General features: G+C 39.4%; 1 protein-coding gene across 1 annotated transcript in view; it reads right to left on the reverse strand.

The window, feature by feature from the left end:
• LOC102212547 (kinesin-1 heavy chain) overlaps positions 1 to 12,864 on the reverse strand; it is a 19,753-nt gene extending 6,889 nt beyond the window's left edge. The window contains exons 1-13 of the mRNA XM_005740760.2: positions 12,386 to 12,864; positions 6,349 to 6,436; positions 6,155 to 6,228; positions 5,967 to 6,071; positions 5,376 to 5,424; positions 3,891 to 3,946; positions 3,706 to 3,793; positions 3,489 to 3,613; positions 3,195 to 3,299; positions 995 to 1,140; positions 560 to 708; positions 270 to 457; positions 12 to 80 (exon numbers count right to left, since the gene is read on the reverse strand). Coding sequence (XP_005740817.1) covers positions 12 to 80; positions 270 to 457; positions 560 to 708; positions 995 to 1,140; positions 3,195 to 3,299; positions 3,489 to 3,613; positions 3,706 to 3,793; positions 3,891 to 3,946; positions 5,376 to 5,424; positions 5,967 to 6,071; positions 6,155 to 6,228; positions 6,349 to 6,436; positions 12,386 to 12,511 — 1,368 coding nt within the window. The 5' untranslated portion in view covers positions 12,512 to 12,864. The remainder of the gene's footprint in view (positions 1 to 11; positions 81 to 269; positions 458 to 559; positions 709 to 994; positions 1,141 to 3,194; positions 3,300 to 3,488; positions 3,614 to 3,705; positions 3,794 to 3,890; positions 3,947 to 5,375; positions 5,425 to 5,966; positions 6,072 to 6,154; positions 6,229 to 6,348; positions 6,437 to 12,385) is intronic.
• Positions 12,865 to 17,583: the final 4,719 nt, after the last annotated feature.

Below are 17,583 nucleotides of genomic sequence, written 5' to 3' on the forward strand. Positions count from 1 at the left end.
CCAGTACTCACCTCCTCCTGGTCCAGCATCTGTTGCTTCAGCTTCTCAGCCAGCTGGCTCTGCTGGTTGATTTCCTCATCCTGTAAAGGGTAAAGACAGACGGCAACATCAGCATTTACGCCAGGCCAAACACCCAATGAAAAGGAAGCAGAATAAAGTCTGACGGGAATCAATCTTTAGTTACTGGTATAACTTAACTGTTGTCGCATTTTCACATTTACTAAGTAGTAATTGTTTAAAACCTGTCACACACAGGTTGACAAACGCACCTTATCATCCAGCTGTTTATAGAGTTTGGCCAGCTCTGCTTCACACTTGTCCTTCTCCACGTCAGTGAGCCGAACGCCGGGCACGTTGGGCGTTGAGGCCGCCTTTTCGTTTATAACATTGTCCAGGGCCAGCACCTCGGCGTTGGCTTTCTCCTTATCAAACTGCTCCTCCACTGGCACGCTCTCACCTGAGGAGCAGCAGGAAAACGTGTGTTCAGTAGATGGAAGAAGAGTTGTTTCTTTCATGCGCACATAAACGGCACTGAGAAAGGATTAGACGACAGCCTCACCATTTCTCCAGCGGTTCAGCTCATTCTCCAGCCACGTGACGGTGTTCCTCAGGGTCTTGTTCTTCTCCTTCTCTCTCTCATACTTCTGCTTCCACTGCTCTGCTGTCAGCTCAATGTTCACTGTCACTGTGTTCTTGATGGTCTTTGCTCTGGATTATGAAGAAATACATTTTTGTTTTCCACCAGAGAAAAACCTCATGCATCATTATTCATTACAAGGAAAATAGCACATAAATGCACCATCTGGGACTTAACAAGTATTTTTTTTATAACTTTATATTCTGCTTTGTTGTAAATCTGATATTTATAATTACATTTTCTAATGTAGTTGCTTAATTTATATGAAAACATTTTCTGTAATGTCAAAGTGGGACATGAAGCTGATTTGTTTTGACAAAACCAACACAGTTGAAAAATTTCCATCAGCCTACTGACCTCTGCCCGAACATTAGGGTGGTTTTGGTTTCAGCCTCATTAAAGGAGGAAGGTGAGCAGCAGATGACAATGGTGGTTCGACAGTTACCGCCCAGCGAGTCCTGCAGGATACGGGTCATCTTGCTGTCTCGGTAAGGGATGTAAGCCTTGAAATGGGCAACAAAAAACATAAAAGTCAATGACAGAAAAGCACACTTGTATTCAAACACAAGTAAAACATCAGCTCTGCAATTAGTCCCATAAATATGAAATTAGGATTAATAATAACTAAATGTTTTATAGTCATCACATATAGCTCAATTCCCTGAAATAAAATTAATAAATAAAAGCTTTAGAGAAAAAGAAAAGCTTTTTTTTTTTTTTAAACCACAGCACATGTGTAGTCACTGACATTAGTGACTAATACCAGTGACAGGATAAGATATGCATCAGGTTCTCAGAGAAGGTGGCATTGTCAACAGAGATACTCAACCTTTTCGACAGAGGACACTTTTGAAGGACAGGCGCAGTCAATTAATATATTTACCAGAAATTAAACAACCAATAAAAAGTGAAGAAACATTAAAAGGCCTGGAAGTCAGCTTTTTTCAATATGATTTACCTACAAATTTACAGCATATATTAACAATACTAACTAGGTAAAATTTCCTATTCTTTCGCCCTCTCTTATTAGGTATGGCCACAGTAGATCACCTACTTACTCAACCTATCCTTAACACTCTCGTCTGTCACACCAAACCTCTCAGGTCTTCCTCTTTTCTTCCTGCCTGATCTCATCACACACAAAGATCGCGACCAATCCTACAAGTTTCTGGGCTCAGTCACTCAATTTGAGTCATATTGAATAAAACATCAACCCTTTAATGTTCTGCTCAACCATTTGGTAGGGCATTTTGAGTCCTTATATTGTTCTGAAACAGCACTGACATTAACTTGACCTGCCTGAGCAACTTCTACCACTTGGTTTTGATAGGTTATTTTTAAAAGAATCAACTGGATGTCAATATGTCTTTTAATGGTTAGCAATGACAAAGCTAACCACTAAAAGACATATTGAATGCTTGAAATGTGGACAAGTTGGGTATATTTTTTTGGTCATGAGGCATGGTTTAGGTTAGAGGCATCGCTGTTGACGACAATACCCCATCAGCCTTTTACAGCTGAGGGTTAAAAACCTTTACTGTATCTGCCTAGATTACAGGTCTCACAAGTTTAGAAAAAACAGACATTTAAATAATAACTTGATATATGATTCACATTTATCCAAATGGCTAAGCTGAAACAGCCTCCTATACATCACACTCCTACACACAGTAACGGTAAGCAAGACATCTGTGGACAATAGCTCATTTGTTTTACACCATTGCCCGCCTCAGGTTGTTTACAAAGCCAAGAGTCTCTACATCAGACCAATCGTTGATCAAAATGAAAAGGGTGAAATCAGAATGAAAATTGCTGGGAGAAATGTTTTTGCTTTTTTTCTTTTTTTTTTTTAAATCTACGTAAGTGTTACTGCAGCACAAAGAACCTGTAGAAGGATGAAAATGTTACTTTCACATCAAGACCACAGAAAAGGACTGTGGTTTTTCAACAAGCACACCAAGCCTGGGGTTGTGCAGCTGGTCGGTACCGACTTTGCTTCTGTTTACTACAATAACAGTAATGCCAGTCTGCTTCAAAATGCAACAGAAGCATGAGGCAAAGGAGCATAGCCTGAGGTTATAACAGATTTAATGCTTATTATGCTGAATACACCACATTATGCTGTGAAAACCAAATTATTTTTCATAATGTTTTGAACCAAAGACAGACCTCAAATATAAAACACCTTTACCAAATGGATAATTATTCATCCAAAATAAATAATAAAAATCCTAGACACTATCAAAAAATACTCATAAACAGACCTCTTAAAAAGGAGAAATTGGCACACATTTGAAGCATTCTTAAAAGCGGGGCTTTTCATAGCATTTAGGGAGCCGGTATATGATTGAGGGCCACAAGGGAACTTTTAGTAAATGCCTCAAATGCTTTGTTTTTTTAGGTAGTTTTTGCAGGTTTGTTCTTTGACATCAGCTGCATTTGCATGTGTTAGGATGGTGGGACGTTCAAGTTTAAATGGAAGAAAAAAAAATACTCCTTTGTTTTACACTGTTGAATCACAGTAAGAGTCTAAAATCTATAACAAAGTAGTACTGACCGTTCCTTCAGCCAATGCAGAGATGACATTTCCCAGGGATGACAGGGACTTGTTGATGTTCTTGGCTTCATCCAGCACTGCTCCCTCAGCACCTGTTTTACTGACCTGAGAATCACAGAATAAATAAAGTTCAATAGTCAACAAAAAGAATGGATTGTAGCCTGAATTATTTGCCACTACATGAAAAAAAAAAACCAAAAGGAACAATTTATATTACAATAATTTATCACTAATTTACTGCTAGAGCAGAATAAATACCACTGAGGCCAATATGTAACAAATGTTCCAGCTTACCTTTTCACTACCAGCCAGATCTACCAGGTAGAGCTTTCCACTGAGCTTCTGCTCTGTTTGAGTATTCTCCTGTTTAACGTTGATCAGGAAAATACTGTGACTCCTGGAGCTGTGCTCGTTCATGTCTGAGGGAGAGGCGACATTGGGTCAGACATCATCAGCCCATAAAATACAAAATCTACAGTAAATAGATTCATGACAGAGGGTGGTATCTTACTTGTAACTGCTACATGTCTGTTAGCTTTTCCTTCATCAATTGTATCCATGACCTCCTCTGGGCTGCAGACAAATCTCTCAGTGCAGCCCTTTACAAAAGGAAAACATGAGGTTAGACTCTTGGTCTTCTCTTTTCAGCAAGTTTTACCAGTTTGTTGAAATCTGATATCTATGAGTAGGTCTCACCTTGACATAAGGTACTCTGTTTTTGTCTTCGTGCACTGACAAATTGGTCTTTGACACTGGAAGTAAATTGGAATAAATCAGCCTTACAAACTAATTTTGAACTATAAACATTTAATTCAAAGGCATTATAAAAGACAAAGCCATGACATTAGAAAGAATCCTGAAATGAAATCTATAGAGGCAACAGAAATGGCAGAGAAAAAGCCTTTAAAACCATAAAACAGCAAACAAGTGCTTTTTGTTTTGTCAATATTTGACTGGTTTCTCTGTATATGTACATTCCAGTGACCAGTCAAATTAAATTAAATTTAGATAACATTTCAAAATTACTGTCTAAATTAGTGCCCTGTGGCATTTCACAATACTGCCAAGTGGCGAGACTTGTAGATGTATTGAAACTTATGGACCCATTATACTCGCTGTTCCTGCACTGGCCATATAAAGGCCCTTTCTCCGACCAGAAAGTTTTATTATTCATATCTTCATGTGTGTTCAGTCTTCTGCCATTTCTACATCTATCTTCACTGTCTTGGACTTCTAAACCATTTCCTTTTAGATCGTTTACAACAAACAAAGCCAGAAAAACCCAATCAGCAAGAAATATGACGACCTGTAACTTTTTTACAATTAATAATAAAACACGTAGTTTATTAAAAAATGACGACAAAACTTTATTATGCAATGTAGGGCAATATAAGAACTGGGTACTGTGAAAGAGTTAAGGCACAGCACAACTGACACAACAAAACACTGAGGATCAGCTTCTGCAGCTCATTTTGATATGAATATATAGTGTGTACTTGTACTGTTAGCATAACACGCATGCTACGCACTTGTGTAGTAGTGATTTTTGATAATACAGTGCATCTTGAATTAAAGATCGCAAGTTTCTTTCTTTACCTGTACCTGCAATTTTCACTGAGACAGTGAAGATGGCAATTCAAGATACGTAAAACAAGGCCACAAACTCACATGTTAACAAGCTTGCTAGACCTCAGTAAGCATCAGTAAAATCACTTGTCCTGACTCTGCATCCTCATGCAACCAACTAAAAACCACCCCTCCCTTTGGTCATCTTTCTATTTCTGCTATCTTGAGTCAAGATGCCAGCGACTTGGTAAAGAAAGTATACATCATCCCACTATTCATAGAGCACTTTATAAAGTTGTACTTGATAGTGTAAACATATATGACTCAAAATGTGTAAGCATGGAAATACGTGATTAAGATCAAATAAAATACAAATAAACAAAAGAAATATTTCTCTTGAAACAGCCTGCTCCTATGCTTAGTTTTTAGATGTTTTTATACATTGTTGCACTTACAAAATTACCTACATTTGCAATTCTGTACATATACAGCTAACAACTGCCACACCGTGCTTCTAACTGCTGCTCATTAATTTCCATTTCACAGACTTCTCCTTTCACATGTGTTACCAAAGTTTGGTACAATTAGAGGAGATGAGAAATGTTTGACACTTACCGTCCAAAAGGTCCCGGATCTTGTCTAAGTAGATTTCAAAATATGAAACCTGTAAACAGATAAACAATCTCATTATGCAAGGCCAAACTGAAGGAACAAACTAGACAATCCAGATGCACACTCATCAATCTGCCTTACTCTAAGAGAAAGATGTGCGAAGGTCTGAAGAGTGTAGTTTGTAATTGTTTCTTGGATCTTTTTGATTAAATGATTTAATTCATTTCTTCACACATACTTCAAATACAGCAGCAGCAGACAGTTAAAATCTGGTACTTAGTACAGTTTCACAGTAAGGGCTATAACATAAGAGCAGAGCTCAAAGGAGGTGGGTCAAACAGGAAACATGACATTGCAGTTCAAAGCATATCACCCTTCTCCATCTCTTATATTGTCTCAGGCATAAGAAATACAGAATAACCGCAGGCTACAAAAAAAGAAGGAACTAAGCAGCTTGTCTCTTGCACTCATAGTCTCAGATCTTAGCCATATATCTGAAAATGTAACTTCAGTTTTAAGGAGTAAAAACTGCACTTTTTATAAAAAACTTTTTTTATCTGTTGGATCACTGTATTGTGCATCCCGTCTTCTTACTTTGATATGAAACTCTAGGTTTTCGTCCATGGAATAGATGTAGTTGAAGATGTCTTGCACTATCCTGGGGATAATTCCCATTGAATCTGTGTCATGGAGATTCCCCTGGGAACACAGAACAAATTACTGTAATGTCTCAAAGTCAAATGAAAATTTTATTGAAGACAAGACTTGGAGGCCATCCTTACCTCCATGGTGTGTGTTTTACCAGATGATGTCTGCCCATATGCAAAAATTGTCCCATTATAACCCTCGAGAACATCTACAAGAAAACCCAAAACAACTCAGAACTTAGTAAAGCAAAGATTCAACTGATCTGCTGTGTAAATGCCTGTAAACAAACAAATATAAAATGATTACAAAAATAAAAACGACCCCTCACCTTTTACAATCTTTTGGGCGCAGGCGTTGTACACTTGTTCTTGTGTTGTATTTGACTGAAACACTCTGTCAAACATGTAAGGTTTACCCTGCAGGGGGAAAAAATAAGAAAAAAAAAGGAGGAGGAGTATTAATGACAGTAAAAAAAAAGAAAAAAGAAAAAAGAAAGCCAATAATCTGCAATCTCTGAAAAATAAACCGACTTGTGTTTTGTAAACAGATGTGTGTACAATAGTTTCTTTCACTAACAGACACAATAGGAATTCACTACGGACCATGTTCCCACCCAGAATCGGATAGGTGTTTCCTGATGGAAGCTGTCCAGCAGGCTGTAAGTTATACAAACTTAAAAAAATGTCCAGCAGCAGCAGCAGCATAGATTCATCTACAGTAACTCAAAGATAGACATGGGGACCCACCACACAATATTATTTACTTGGATTACTAAATAATACTTTGTTACAATAAATAACAGATGAGTAATCAGCTGCTTATCCAAACAGTTTCTTGCTACAGATGTTCTGCACTTGGTGACGGTAGTTCTTCTTCTGCAGTCTTTCACAGCACAGTGGAGCAGCCCACTAACAGCCTCTCCACCTGCTGCAAAAGTTCTGTTTTTTGTGGCCTTCTAGCTTACAACATAAGGCCTACCATCATAATGGTAGATGGTGATGTCAGGGTGGACCCCTGATCGTGACACAAGAGACTCGCCAGTACATGGTTCTGATCAGCCTGCCAATGGCAGAACATGACACCAGAAGGACTAGCTGGTAAGCAGTAACTGAACCTTAAAAATAAAGAGTGGCAGCATTGTTCACCAGCAAAATCATTAATGGTTGTAAAGTCTACGTGTGGGGAAACACTGTTAATTGTACTTTAGGTGTGTTTCATCAGTTAAGTGTTTAAAAGCATTTTTTCCCCAAACACATTTTCCTTTTTTTTTTCTTTTTTTTTTTAAAGAGAGAAAACTGAAAGATACCAGGAAATGTATTTTAATAGGAGGGATGTCATCTGACGTTGGACAAAATAAATAAATAAACCTAAACTAAAACCTTGGCGGCTTTTATACTGTTGTATTTTTTTACTCTCCACCCAATTCAGCCTTTGTCAGCTGCACTCTAGTTAACCTCTAAATGCTTGCATTTCCCATCTAATATAGCTTTTCTCATCCCACATCTCTCTCCCAGCATTTGAAATAAACTAAAGTATACCCTGAGCTTTTAGTGCTAATTTAAGAGCCATCCTGCTTCAAAAAAGCCAAGTGTATCTCACTCTGACCCACAGGCTAGTCAAAACTTCAAAGTAGACTTTCAGTCAGATAGCAATCAATAGCTGGCAAGATGACGAAGTGCAAGATGAGGAAGAAGATGATGAACTGCAGGGCGATAAAACTAATGCTACAAGCAAATCTGAAGTTCAGCTGGGATGGCATGCTATCTCTGAAGGTTTGGATCTCTCATCTTGTTTTCAGCCGTACAGGCGAGGACGTAGCTGTGATGTGTTAACAGTCTGAGCACAAGAGAGCCTCATTAGTGATAGCCCAGGTTAAAAACAGACATGGCAGCAGGTAAGTTACTGTCAGATTCAGCGTTAACACCTGTTTAGGAAGATGAAAATGACGACAAGCAACTGCTGTCACCTTGAAGGCTCCACTTACTAGCTTACTAGTTTGAGGCCAGGAATAAAAGCAAACACATTCACTATTCAAGGTGAAGTCACAGATACTTCATAGCCTGGCAGCAAACGCAACAGCCTGTTTACCGGTGTTGGAATCATTCAGACGACTGCAGCTGTGCTTAGATGTCCTCAATTTGCACACCGGCTCATAATCCCCTCCTGACAGACGGTCGCATCTAAAGCACAGCTCTGTGCAATACCTACCGGCAGCATCTTAAGACATTTGTAATTCATTCCAGTTAGCCACATCCCGGAAACTGACCCAAAACAAGAGTGCTGAGCCACTATCAGGACTGCCAGACGCTGTCAGCAAACAACAGAGCTTGACTTTAAAGTCCTCATTGTTACCTGCACTTATGTCTAATGGGATTACTGTCTGTAATTGTAACTGCAGTGAAATGTATTGTTAGAGTATTTATGAGTGCTCTGTCACACCCCTTGCTTCCTGATGGTTTTCTATCAGGCGTATTAAGTTATATGTTAGACAATAGAGCTACAATTAGATTATTCTACCAACACCCAATGCATCTTAATATTCGAAGCATGATACAGCCATGGGGTTTTTTCCCCAAATCTGGATTTTTCTTACATATGGCAGAAAAAAATAAAAGGTGTGGACTGCTTTCAATCTTCTCTGTCATCTGTTTAAGTGCTGCTGTCACAAGGACAGAAAATCTTCAAACCATTTCATATCATTTCTGTTTCAATTTGCTCCTTTTGCATATTTTTTAACCTGATTTCGCCGTTTTGCCCAGTTTTATTTTACTTAGCTTTTTTATGTTATTTAGATTTTTTTGTTGTTATGGTTAATGTTTTGGCTGCTGGAACACAGTAAGTTCCCATGGTTTGGGATAAATACAGTATATCTGATTTATCTCATCTTATATGTTGCATAAGCACTTTTTTTTTATCCTGTGTTTCTCCATACTAGGGTTTTCACAATTATATACATAAATATCAATACTCCTGTATTAAGTGATACTAAAAATTTATATCGAATTAAAATACACCTTTGCAACAGTATCGATACCAACAGTGGCCTCCTCCAGCCGATTCACAACTTCACACAACACTGCTGCAGATAGACGATGAACGTTAACTATGTGTTTATTCTTAACTTTTTCATACTGTTCTTCTTCTAAAATAATTCAATTATTTAGAGAGTAAGTATTATTGGTGTTTGTGACCTAGGTATCAGTGCCTAGGTTCTGAAACATATTTTACCTTCATGATCTGTGATAAAATGATCCAAATACTCTGTAAAAACTTCTAAATACTTATTTTATTAACTCTAACTTCAAATTGGGAAAGAAAAAAATTAAAATTAACAGGTTAAATTAACAAGTTTTCGAGAGATGACTTTGCCATCACTTCGGTTGTTGCAGGGTGGGGTCAACATCTTCCCCTTTGTGAAAACAATATGGTATCAAATATTTCCCGAGGTATCAGTACAGAGTTTCAAATTCTAGTATTGTGACAACCATACCAAACACATCAATCTTACTTGGGCAGACCATCCAACAATACTAACGACTCATTTTAGCGTTTACATGTGTAATCAAAAAGTTCTCGTTTTAAGAGTTTAGTTGCTGCTAACCAGCTAGCCGTCTAGGAGTCCTAGGACGTAGGACCTACTTCAGTGCTGCCACCTTACTCTACAGCTTGCGTCTGTCCTTGGAAATTCTATGTGAGCTGGAAGGTTCCTCTAACAGCAGGTGAAGGACCAGGTGTGGTCATGTCATGGCCACATTTCCAGAGCAGAACTATCCACCAACTGCCACCAGCAGCTCACTTGAGAAGCATCTTATTATAATGTTTAGTTATTTCCCACTGGGAAAAACAAACAATTCCAAGAGGAGAAACTAGTGTGTAGCTCTTTATCCACCACACATGCACTCATATACATACAGTACATATAATTTTTTATACATTTCCTTTTATATCCTCTTTTGCATAATTTTCCTCCCATTTATCTTTCACGCTTTTGCAGTACTACACTTTGTAAAAGTACCTCAAAGCTGTTCTTGAGGGACATCTGAGGCTAATGTATGAAAATAGAAAACGTAAAAGCAAAGGAAGGGGGTGACGACCTGATCTTTCTGTGTACCACTGACGGAGAACGAAAGCAAGCATGAATAATTCACCTGCTGCACACTCACACTAGGATGGCAAAGCTTTCTTGGCAAATCAAGCTAGTTACAACACCCATACCACCTCATCTGGAAACTTCATCTACCTCTCGCTTTCAAGCCAAAAGACTGGGAGTACCTAAAAGTGAGCTACAGGGGAACTCTGATGTATTGCGTGAATTCCTCCGAAAAGACAAAGTGTGCTGGTAATCAGCAAATATCAAAGCTAAAAAGGAGCATTAAGCACTATCAAAATGGTCTGCACTGGTCTAGCTGCTTCTCTTTACAGCTGGAAGTGTGGGCACTGATGCTGAGGTATCAGTCCCAGCTCAGAGTCCACGCCCTGAATTGTTTCAAAAAGGACATAAAGTACGAGCTAAGAGAATCTGCAAAACAAAATACATCACCATAATAATTACCCTCCCCACCCGCAGTGGTTGCCCAGCGCCCACTTGCTCTGATTGGTCCAACAGCTGGTAACCAGGAGAGAAAAACACCAGGGGATTACACAGGATCCCTGAGCTGCTGCCGGTCCTGTACTTCTCGAAGCAGATTTACCAAAAGAGACGATTCGCTTCTGGCTCGCAACACTTGCGTCTCTCAAAATCTGCACTGGTATTTTGCCACTATGACTGGCACTCTGAACTGGGCAGGGCCGCATCATGCCTTAGCTGCACAGACAGTGTGCCTGCTATTAGCTGGAGGCCTGAAGTCATTGTCAGCAAAACTATTCAAGAACTCAGCACACAGCTCTAACGGTCATCTCTGTTTTTGCATGACAGGAAATGAATGGCTGTGTTGTACTGTGTACAATCACCACCTAAATTAGTAGTTTTACTCGAGAAGACGTGACTCAAATTCACGACAAGTTTCTATTGCCTTGTAATCTCCCTTAAAGCTGTATTTCCATTGGTGATCATATCATAAAGATAGCAAAGTCCACAAAGAGTGAGGCAGTTTGCCGTCAAGAAAAACTAATATTTAACCACGTTTTCTTCAAATAATATGCCACTCCCTTTCACCTGTTGAGCATACACTGTAAAATTTATATGTCAGTTCAGGTTTAGGGCTGTTTGCTTCTTAATTACAAGTAACTGTGAAATACATAAAGATCGGGTAACTTCCTTTTGTGTAGAGGCATGCAATGGCAGGGCATCAAGTTGTGTGAACAGCTCCTGCTCTAGTCATGCTTTACAGGCCTGCGATGACAAAGCATCAAGTGCACATTATTTGCAAATGGTTCTCAAGTCAAGTTCTTTGTTGGTTTAGTGAAATGGAGGTAACATGGTACTGCAAGGCATTTCCTTCTTTTGTTGTGATGGTAACTGTTCCAAAGCCTTTTATCCTTATCAAGTGCAAGGGGGGTAATTAAACTAAAGACAAAAAACTCTAGTTTAAACATCCTGAAAAGAAAACACATGGATTTTATAAGATAGCACTGCAATGTGTCCAGTCACTTTAGTCCAACAGACTACAACTGGCCTGCATGATAATGGACATTTCCACTCCCAGTTATTGTGTGTCCACGTTTCCTCTTCCTCATTCCCACCCTCATATCCAATACTCTGATAAACTTGCATGGTCTGCAGAAGGGTTGGTTCAACAGCCAGTTGGTCGGCTATCTGATGTTAGCTCTGATTAAGCTACAGTATTAATACTAGCCAGCTAGCCGAGGCCAGCTAATCTGTCAACTACCAGCTGGCCTAGCCTGCTAGCCACTACCAAATCAAAGCTGGCTTACGCTTTATGCTGACGCAAACTGTTCATAATAGAGTTATCGTTACAGATGCCCACTCTATGAATAATTTATATCGTTATAATATTGCAGTTTGTAAGGGATGGGACTGGCAGGCAAGCGCGCGGCCGCCGACGACATTTTAACCTGTCGCTGTGTTTGTGGCTTTGTTGAATGACAGCTCGCTAGCAATGACAGGGCAACCGCGAGTGGTGACATTTTTATGACAACAACTACTGGGCTTTGTTTCCGAAACGTGGAATTAAATCCTGCCGGAGTCTGTATATAAAATTAAAGCTGAAGACTTAGCACGTTATATGTGAGCCACTGAATCGAGGCGCCAGCCGAGGGCCAGCGAAACAACGCAACCGTGAGCAGGTTAGCGCCGCTAGCTACCAGGCTAAGGTGCTAACTGCCGTCACCGAAAGACAAAAATGGCGTACGGCTGCCAGTGCCGGAGGGCTCTGTCAAACAGGTAGCAACACAAATCAACTCACCCCGATAATGACGGTATCTTCCCCTTGAAACTTGGGAATGTACTTGTCGCCCCTGGTCACCTCGGAGCTGTTCAGGGGCCTAAAACGGCACATCACTTTGATGGTGCACTCCGCCGGGTCGGCCATCTTCCACGGTTCAAGAATGGAAATTCACGAGAAGAATTAAAGTATATACTGGATCTCAGGGGCGGCCGTGAGAGGCGAAAAGGGAGGCCGAGCCCCTCTGTCCCAATCTCAGGTTCTAGAAAGGGCGATGATCAGTTGGACATTAGACAAAAATCCTTGTTTTTCCACTCAGTCACTTCCCCCCGTCCTGTTAGGAAGCCATGATACCGGTGGATCAGCGGCTGGCCACCTCACCCCTCCTGCTACCGTGGATGTGGATCACAATGACGTCACCCCGGCAGGCGCTCCCCTCCTTACTGTTTTTCTGTAGTGAAATCTTCATTAATCAGAAAATACACACAAAAGCTCACAGCAGCTGCCCAAAGTATTTAAAGTATTTGTACCTTGCTGCCACTTTTCACTTGTACTTAATTTCAGATCATTTCTTGCAGTCATCACTCAATACTTTGTATTTTAAGTTAAAAACATGGCCCACCTGTAATTATTTTCAATAGATGAGAAATTAGAACAATGCAGAAAGCAATCAGCATTAAAATGATGTATGAATAAAACTGGTGACACAACGGATGCAGTAGTTAGCTCCATCTCCTCGCAGAAAGAGGATGTTGTCAAATCCACCTGTTGGCTGAGGTCCTTTTGTGTGGTGTTTGCGTGTCCTCCCTCAACTTGCGTGTGCATCCGTTCTCTCCAGGTTATACTAGCTTTCTCACACAGTCCAAAGATATACTTGTTATTTGGGGAATGTGCACAATCATTCAACCAAACATTCAACCATTAACCTCCTTGAGCCACAGTTGCACACAACCACAATAATGTTGTGTATATATTATGATTTTACTATACAAGATACGTCATAAATTAGTTTTGGTCCTAAGCTCAATAAATACTTACCCCTGTGTTGCCATAAAAATAGCATTTTCATACACTTATAAGATTGCCTAAAATTTACTTTATGCCTCAGAAGGGAAAAAAATGGATGCAGAAAATGTGTTTATATATCATCCATCGTGCTTTTAAACCTCTGTAAACCATGTACATAGACTATAAATGTGTCAAATTTAGCATCATAACATTAGACTTATTCTTCATTCTTAGATTTGAATGTTTCACTGAATATTTATGAGTTTCAATAAAACAGACAAAATGTATTTATGTTCCACAGTGTGGGAGTCTTGTTTATCTAATCTGCCAGGGAAATATTAGGAACAGTAGTGCTATTGTTACTTCCGAGAGAGGACAGAACTACGGCATGCTGTGAAGGTTGCAGCTGTGAGACCTCCTCATAACTAAAAATTCATCATGCCTGACCTCATTCAGCAGATGCCATATAATGGAGCAAAAGCCATGGCAAACCGCTAGCGGCTGGACACATTTTCAGGCCACTCCCTGAAACACTGAGTGATATCTTTTTTCATGTTAGAGTGCTTAGCTAATCCGAATACCAGTTCTACTGGCCCACTTGTGTGTTCACAGGGCGGCTGTGGCTACACTGTAGCTTGCTATCACCAGTGTGTGAATGTGTGTGTGAATGGGTGGATGATTGTGTATAGTTTAAAGCGCTTTGGGGTACTTAGGACCAAGTAAAGCGCTATACAAATACAGACCATTTACCATTTTACCATTCACAGAGGGATGAAAGGGTGTGGCGCTGCTGTGTGAGCTAACAGGGTAGTCTGGCTATAACTGAGCAACAAGTCCCCACAGACCACATTGTCGACTATGTCTACTATACTGGTAATAACAACAGGAAGGGCTATTCAGTCATATGAGCTCTTATTATGTCCCTCTTTATTCAGCTAAATCTGGGATGAGTCTGGCCTTTCATGGTATTTAAAAATGAATGCCTTTACGCCTAAATTTGATTGAAACATGAAAAGTCAACACTTGTCTTTTGATGCTGTTAAAAACTCTTAAATTCATCCTCATTTCAAAATGTTTACCCACTGAATATCCTTGTGTTGACTGGAGGTATGAATGGTACAAAGTCATGAAAGTTTAGTAGCTATTTCTATCACAACTAGTCACTGATTCAAAAATCTTTCTTTTATAGAATTTGATCATTTTGATTTCACATAGCATAATGGTGTGGTGGGACTGTTGCCTCACAGGAAGAAGGTTCTGAGCTTGATATACCGTCTGGCCTCTGTGTGTGGCCTCTCTTTCCATGTCTGTGTGGGTTCTCTCTAGGAACTCTGACTTTCTCCCACAGTCCAAACACATCCAGATAGTTAAGTGGTCATTCCAAATAGCCTACAGGTGTGAATGTGAGTGCAACTGGTTGCTTGTCTCTCTGGGTGTTAGCCCTGCAGCAGACTGGCAACCGGTGCAAGGTATACCCCGCCTCTCGCCCTATGACAGTTTGGATAGGCTCCAGCCTTGGAAGAAAATTGATTAATGGAATTTGATTGCTATTTATTCTTATCTGTCTTATCAGGCAGATCCCAACTTTAACTCCAGGTACACAGACTACTATTACTAGATGTCATTTGATAATATATAGGTAAACACATAAAAAAAAAGTTTATTCCAGCCATGTGCATCTACATATACATAAATATCATGGTGAGTTGCAGTGTGAGTTTACTGTATTAGCCTCTTTCCAGTGAAATATCTTGTTTTCACCGAGTTTTTAAGTGTTGTTTGAGACGTTTCCAGAAGTGTCCATGAGGAAGAGATGTCCTTTCACATTTCAAAATATATTTAGAATCATTTTTCAATGACCTGATGACCTTTCACATGTCACATTATCTAACCAGGAAGTGAAGCTCATGAAATCAGTCTCTTTTGTGGGTGTATCCTGAGCTTACAAAAGCCTATAGGAATTTTTTTCCCCAAAAGTGGGAGAAACCCGATCTCCTGGACACAACCCACGCAAGCATGGAGAGAACATGCACACTCCACACAGAACAGCCCTGCCTGGGTTTAAACTCAAGATCATGTTGCATGTTGCCAAAGGTTTTTCAGAGATTTTGCTCGGTGGCACTGTAATACACATTTATTTGAGCCCCCTGCCTCTCAAATCATATGTGTACTGAAGAGCTCAGCATCCAGCTAAGCCTATTAGTTGACAGCTGTGTCTTATTTATTGTAGTCATGTAGCGTGTAGGTTTAGTTTCACTGTAAATGCCTTAGGCTTTAGGCATGAATGTGCTGATGAGTGTTTGCACAGGGGAAAACAATGACACTGTCATTCACGCAGTTACATCCAGTTATTTTATGGGAAAGACATAAATTAAAAATGGGTGATATAAAGTCTGTCATACAACTGCCTCATCATCATGTGGTGAAACTGAAAACTAGAGCAACAGTGTTTTTTTCAGATCTTTAAAGAGACACTTTTACATCTAAACACATTAAACATTTTACTTAAATATATCATAATTAGTATCAAAATATATCCAGAGAAGCAAAAATAAAATACTCATTATAGGCAATGTCAAATTTCAAAATAATAGGTACTATTTCATCAGTTAATGTGGCATCTGAGTCTAATTTTGGTTAGTCTAATTTTGGTTATACTTTCTACCATGAAGTACAAAGTATAAGGTGCAAATCCCAAAAAGCTGATTCTTTTCATTTGGATGTAGCGCTTTTAGTGGGAGAAACCTTTCATCACTTATCCAAGTGACTTCACCAGACTGAAGAAGTCATACTTATCTAATCTGACCATCTTCCAGTAGCTGTTACCATAAAAATCATAAACTCATGAATTTTCTGCTGTGTTAACACTTGTTCCAACCTACAAATGAGAAAAGGACAGACAAATGCGAAAAGGTCGAACTTGACTAAGATTGTCTAAACATGTTAAAAAATCTGTACCACACAAGAAGAACACAAGGTTTTCTGAGTAAATGATTAAACATTTCATCGTAAGCCCAACCTAACTGAAAGTACCAGCTGTCAAACACATCTGTCCAGCTGCCAGCAGTGGTACCATGAACGCTGTGGTTGACAGAGGTTCATAATCCATCATGGGGTGTACACCCAGTCGTGATAAATGTACCAGTCATTTATCTAGAGGTGTCTGTAATTGACAGGATGTAGGACATCTTTGAAAGTTTGCAAAACTTGAGAAATAAACCAAAACTAATAAATTAAAACGGTTCATAGCAATTAGATGAAAATGAACTGGTTAAATAAGTTGAGAGGGCAAAATGTTAAAGGTTTCTTTGTGATAAAATGTGTGACATCCTTTTGTAAAAAGTTCATTATTTTGTACAATAAATATTTTTCATACTGTAACTGGTTCCCTTGTGCAAACACTGCACACATTTCCAATACTATGCAGCCTATACCCAGTTGTACTGATCTATAAAGCCAGATGACACACATCAGTTAAACTACAGGCAAGACTTAAATGCACAATGGTCTAAATGATCCGTAACTTTCTGTTACTGCATTTAGCCCCAAAGAGGCTAGAAACACTGTCTAACCACTGTGACCATAAACTAGGATTACAATACAAAGACTTTTGAGACAACTGTTGCTGTGAACTAGCACTTTAAAAATAATGGTAAGCTTAATTAAACTATATATTTTGTAACTGTCAAGCTGATAACAAACTTACTAGTGACAGAACACTCATAGATTCAGTAATGTTACTAAATGATGGTCAGCACCGGTTGGAGGTTTAGATTAGCTATTGTTCAGTTTTTTTGCATTACAGATATTTGATTTGGTTGTACAAAGTATAATTGAATTAAAATCAAATTAATTTCATTTATATAGACCAAAATCACAACAACTGTTGATTAAAGGCACTTACAGTTGCACCTTAAGGCAATTGTTACAAGTAAAATTTAGGCATACAAAACTCTAAATTTAAATAGTATTCAAATGACGAGATCTGCAAAGGGTGGTGCGCTCGGCAGAACGCATCATTCAATCAGAGCTCCCTGACCTGCTGACAAGCGGTGCAAGTCCAAAGCTAGGAAGATTATGATGGACCTCTCCCATCCCAACAATGGACTCTTCTCACTGTTGAGGTCTGGGAAGCGCTTCCGCTCCCTTAAGGCCAAAACAGAGAGAATGAGGAGGAGCTTCTTCCCCCAGGCTATTCGGGCCCTGAACCA

The sequence above is a fragment of the Pundamilia nyererei genome, unplaced genomic scaffold (genome assembly GCF_000239375.1).
Source record: "Pundamilia nyererei isolate P.nyererei 1_Seehausen unplaced genomic scaffold, PunNye1.0 scaffold00103, whole genome shotgun sequence".
Lineage (NCBI taxonomy): Eukaryota > Metazoa > Chordata > Actinopteri > Cichliformes > Cichlidae > Pundamilia > Pundamilia nyererei.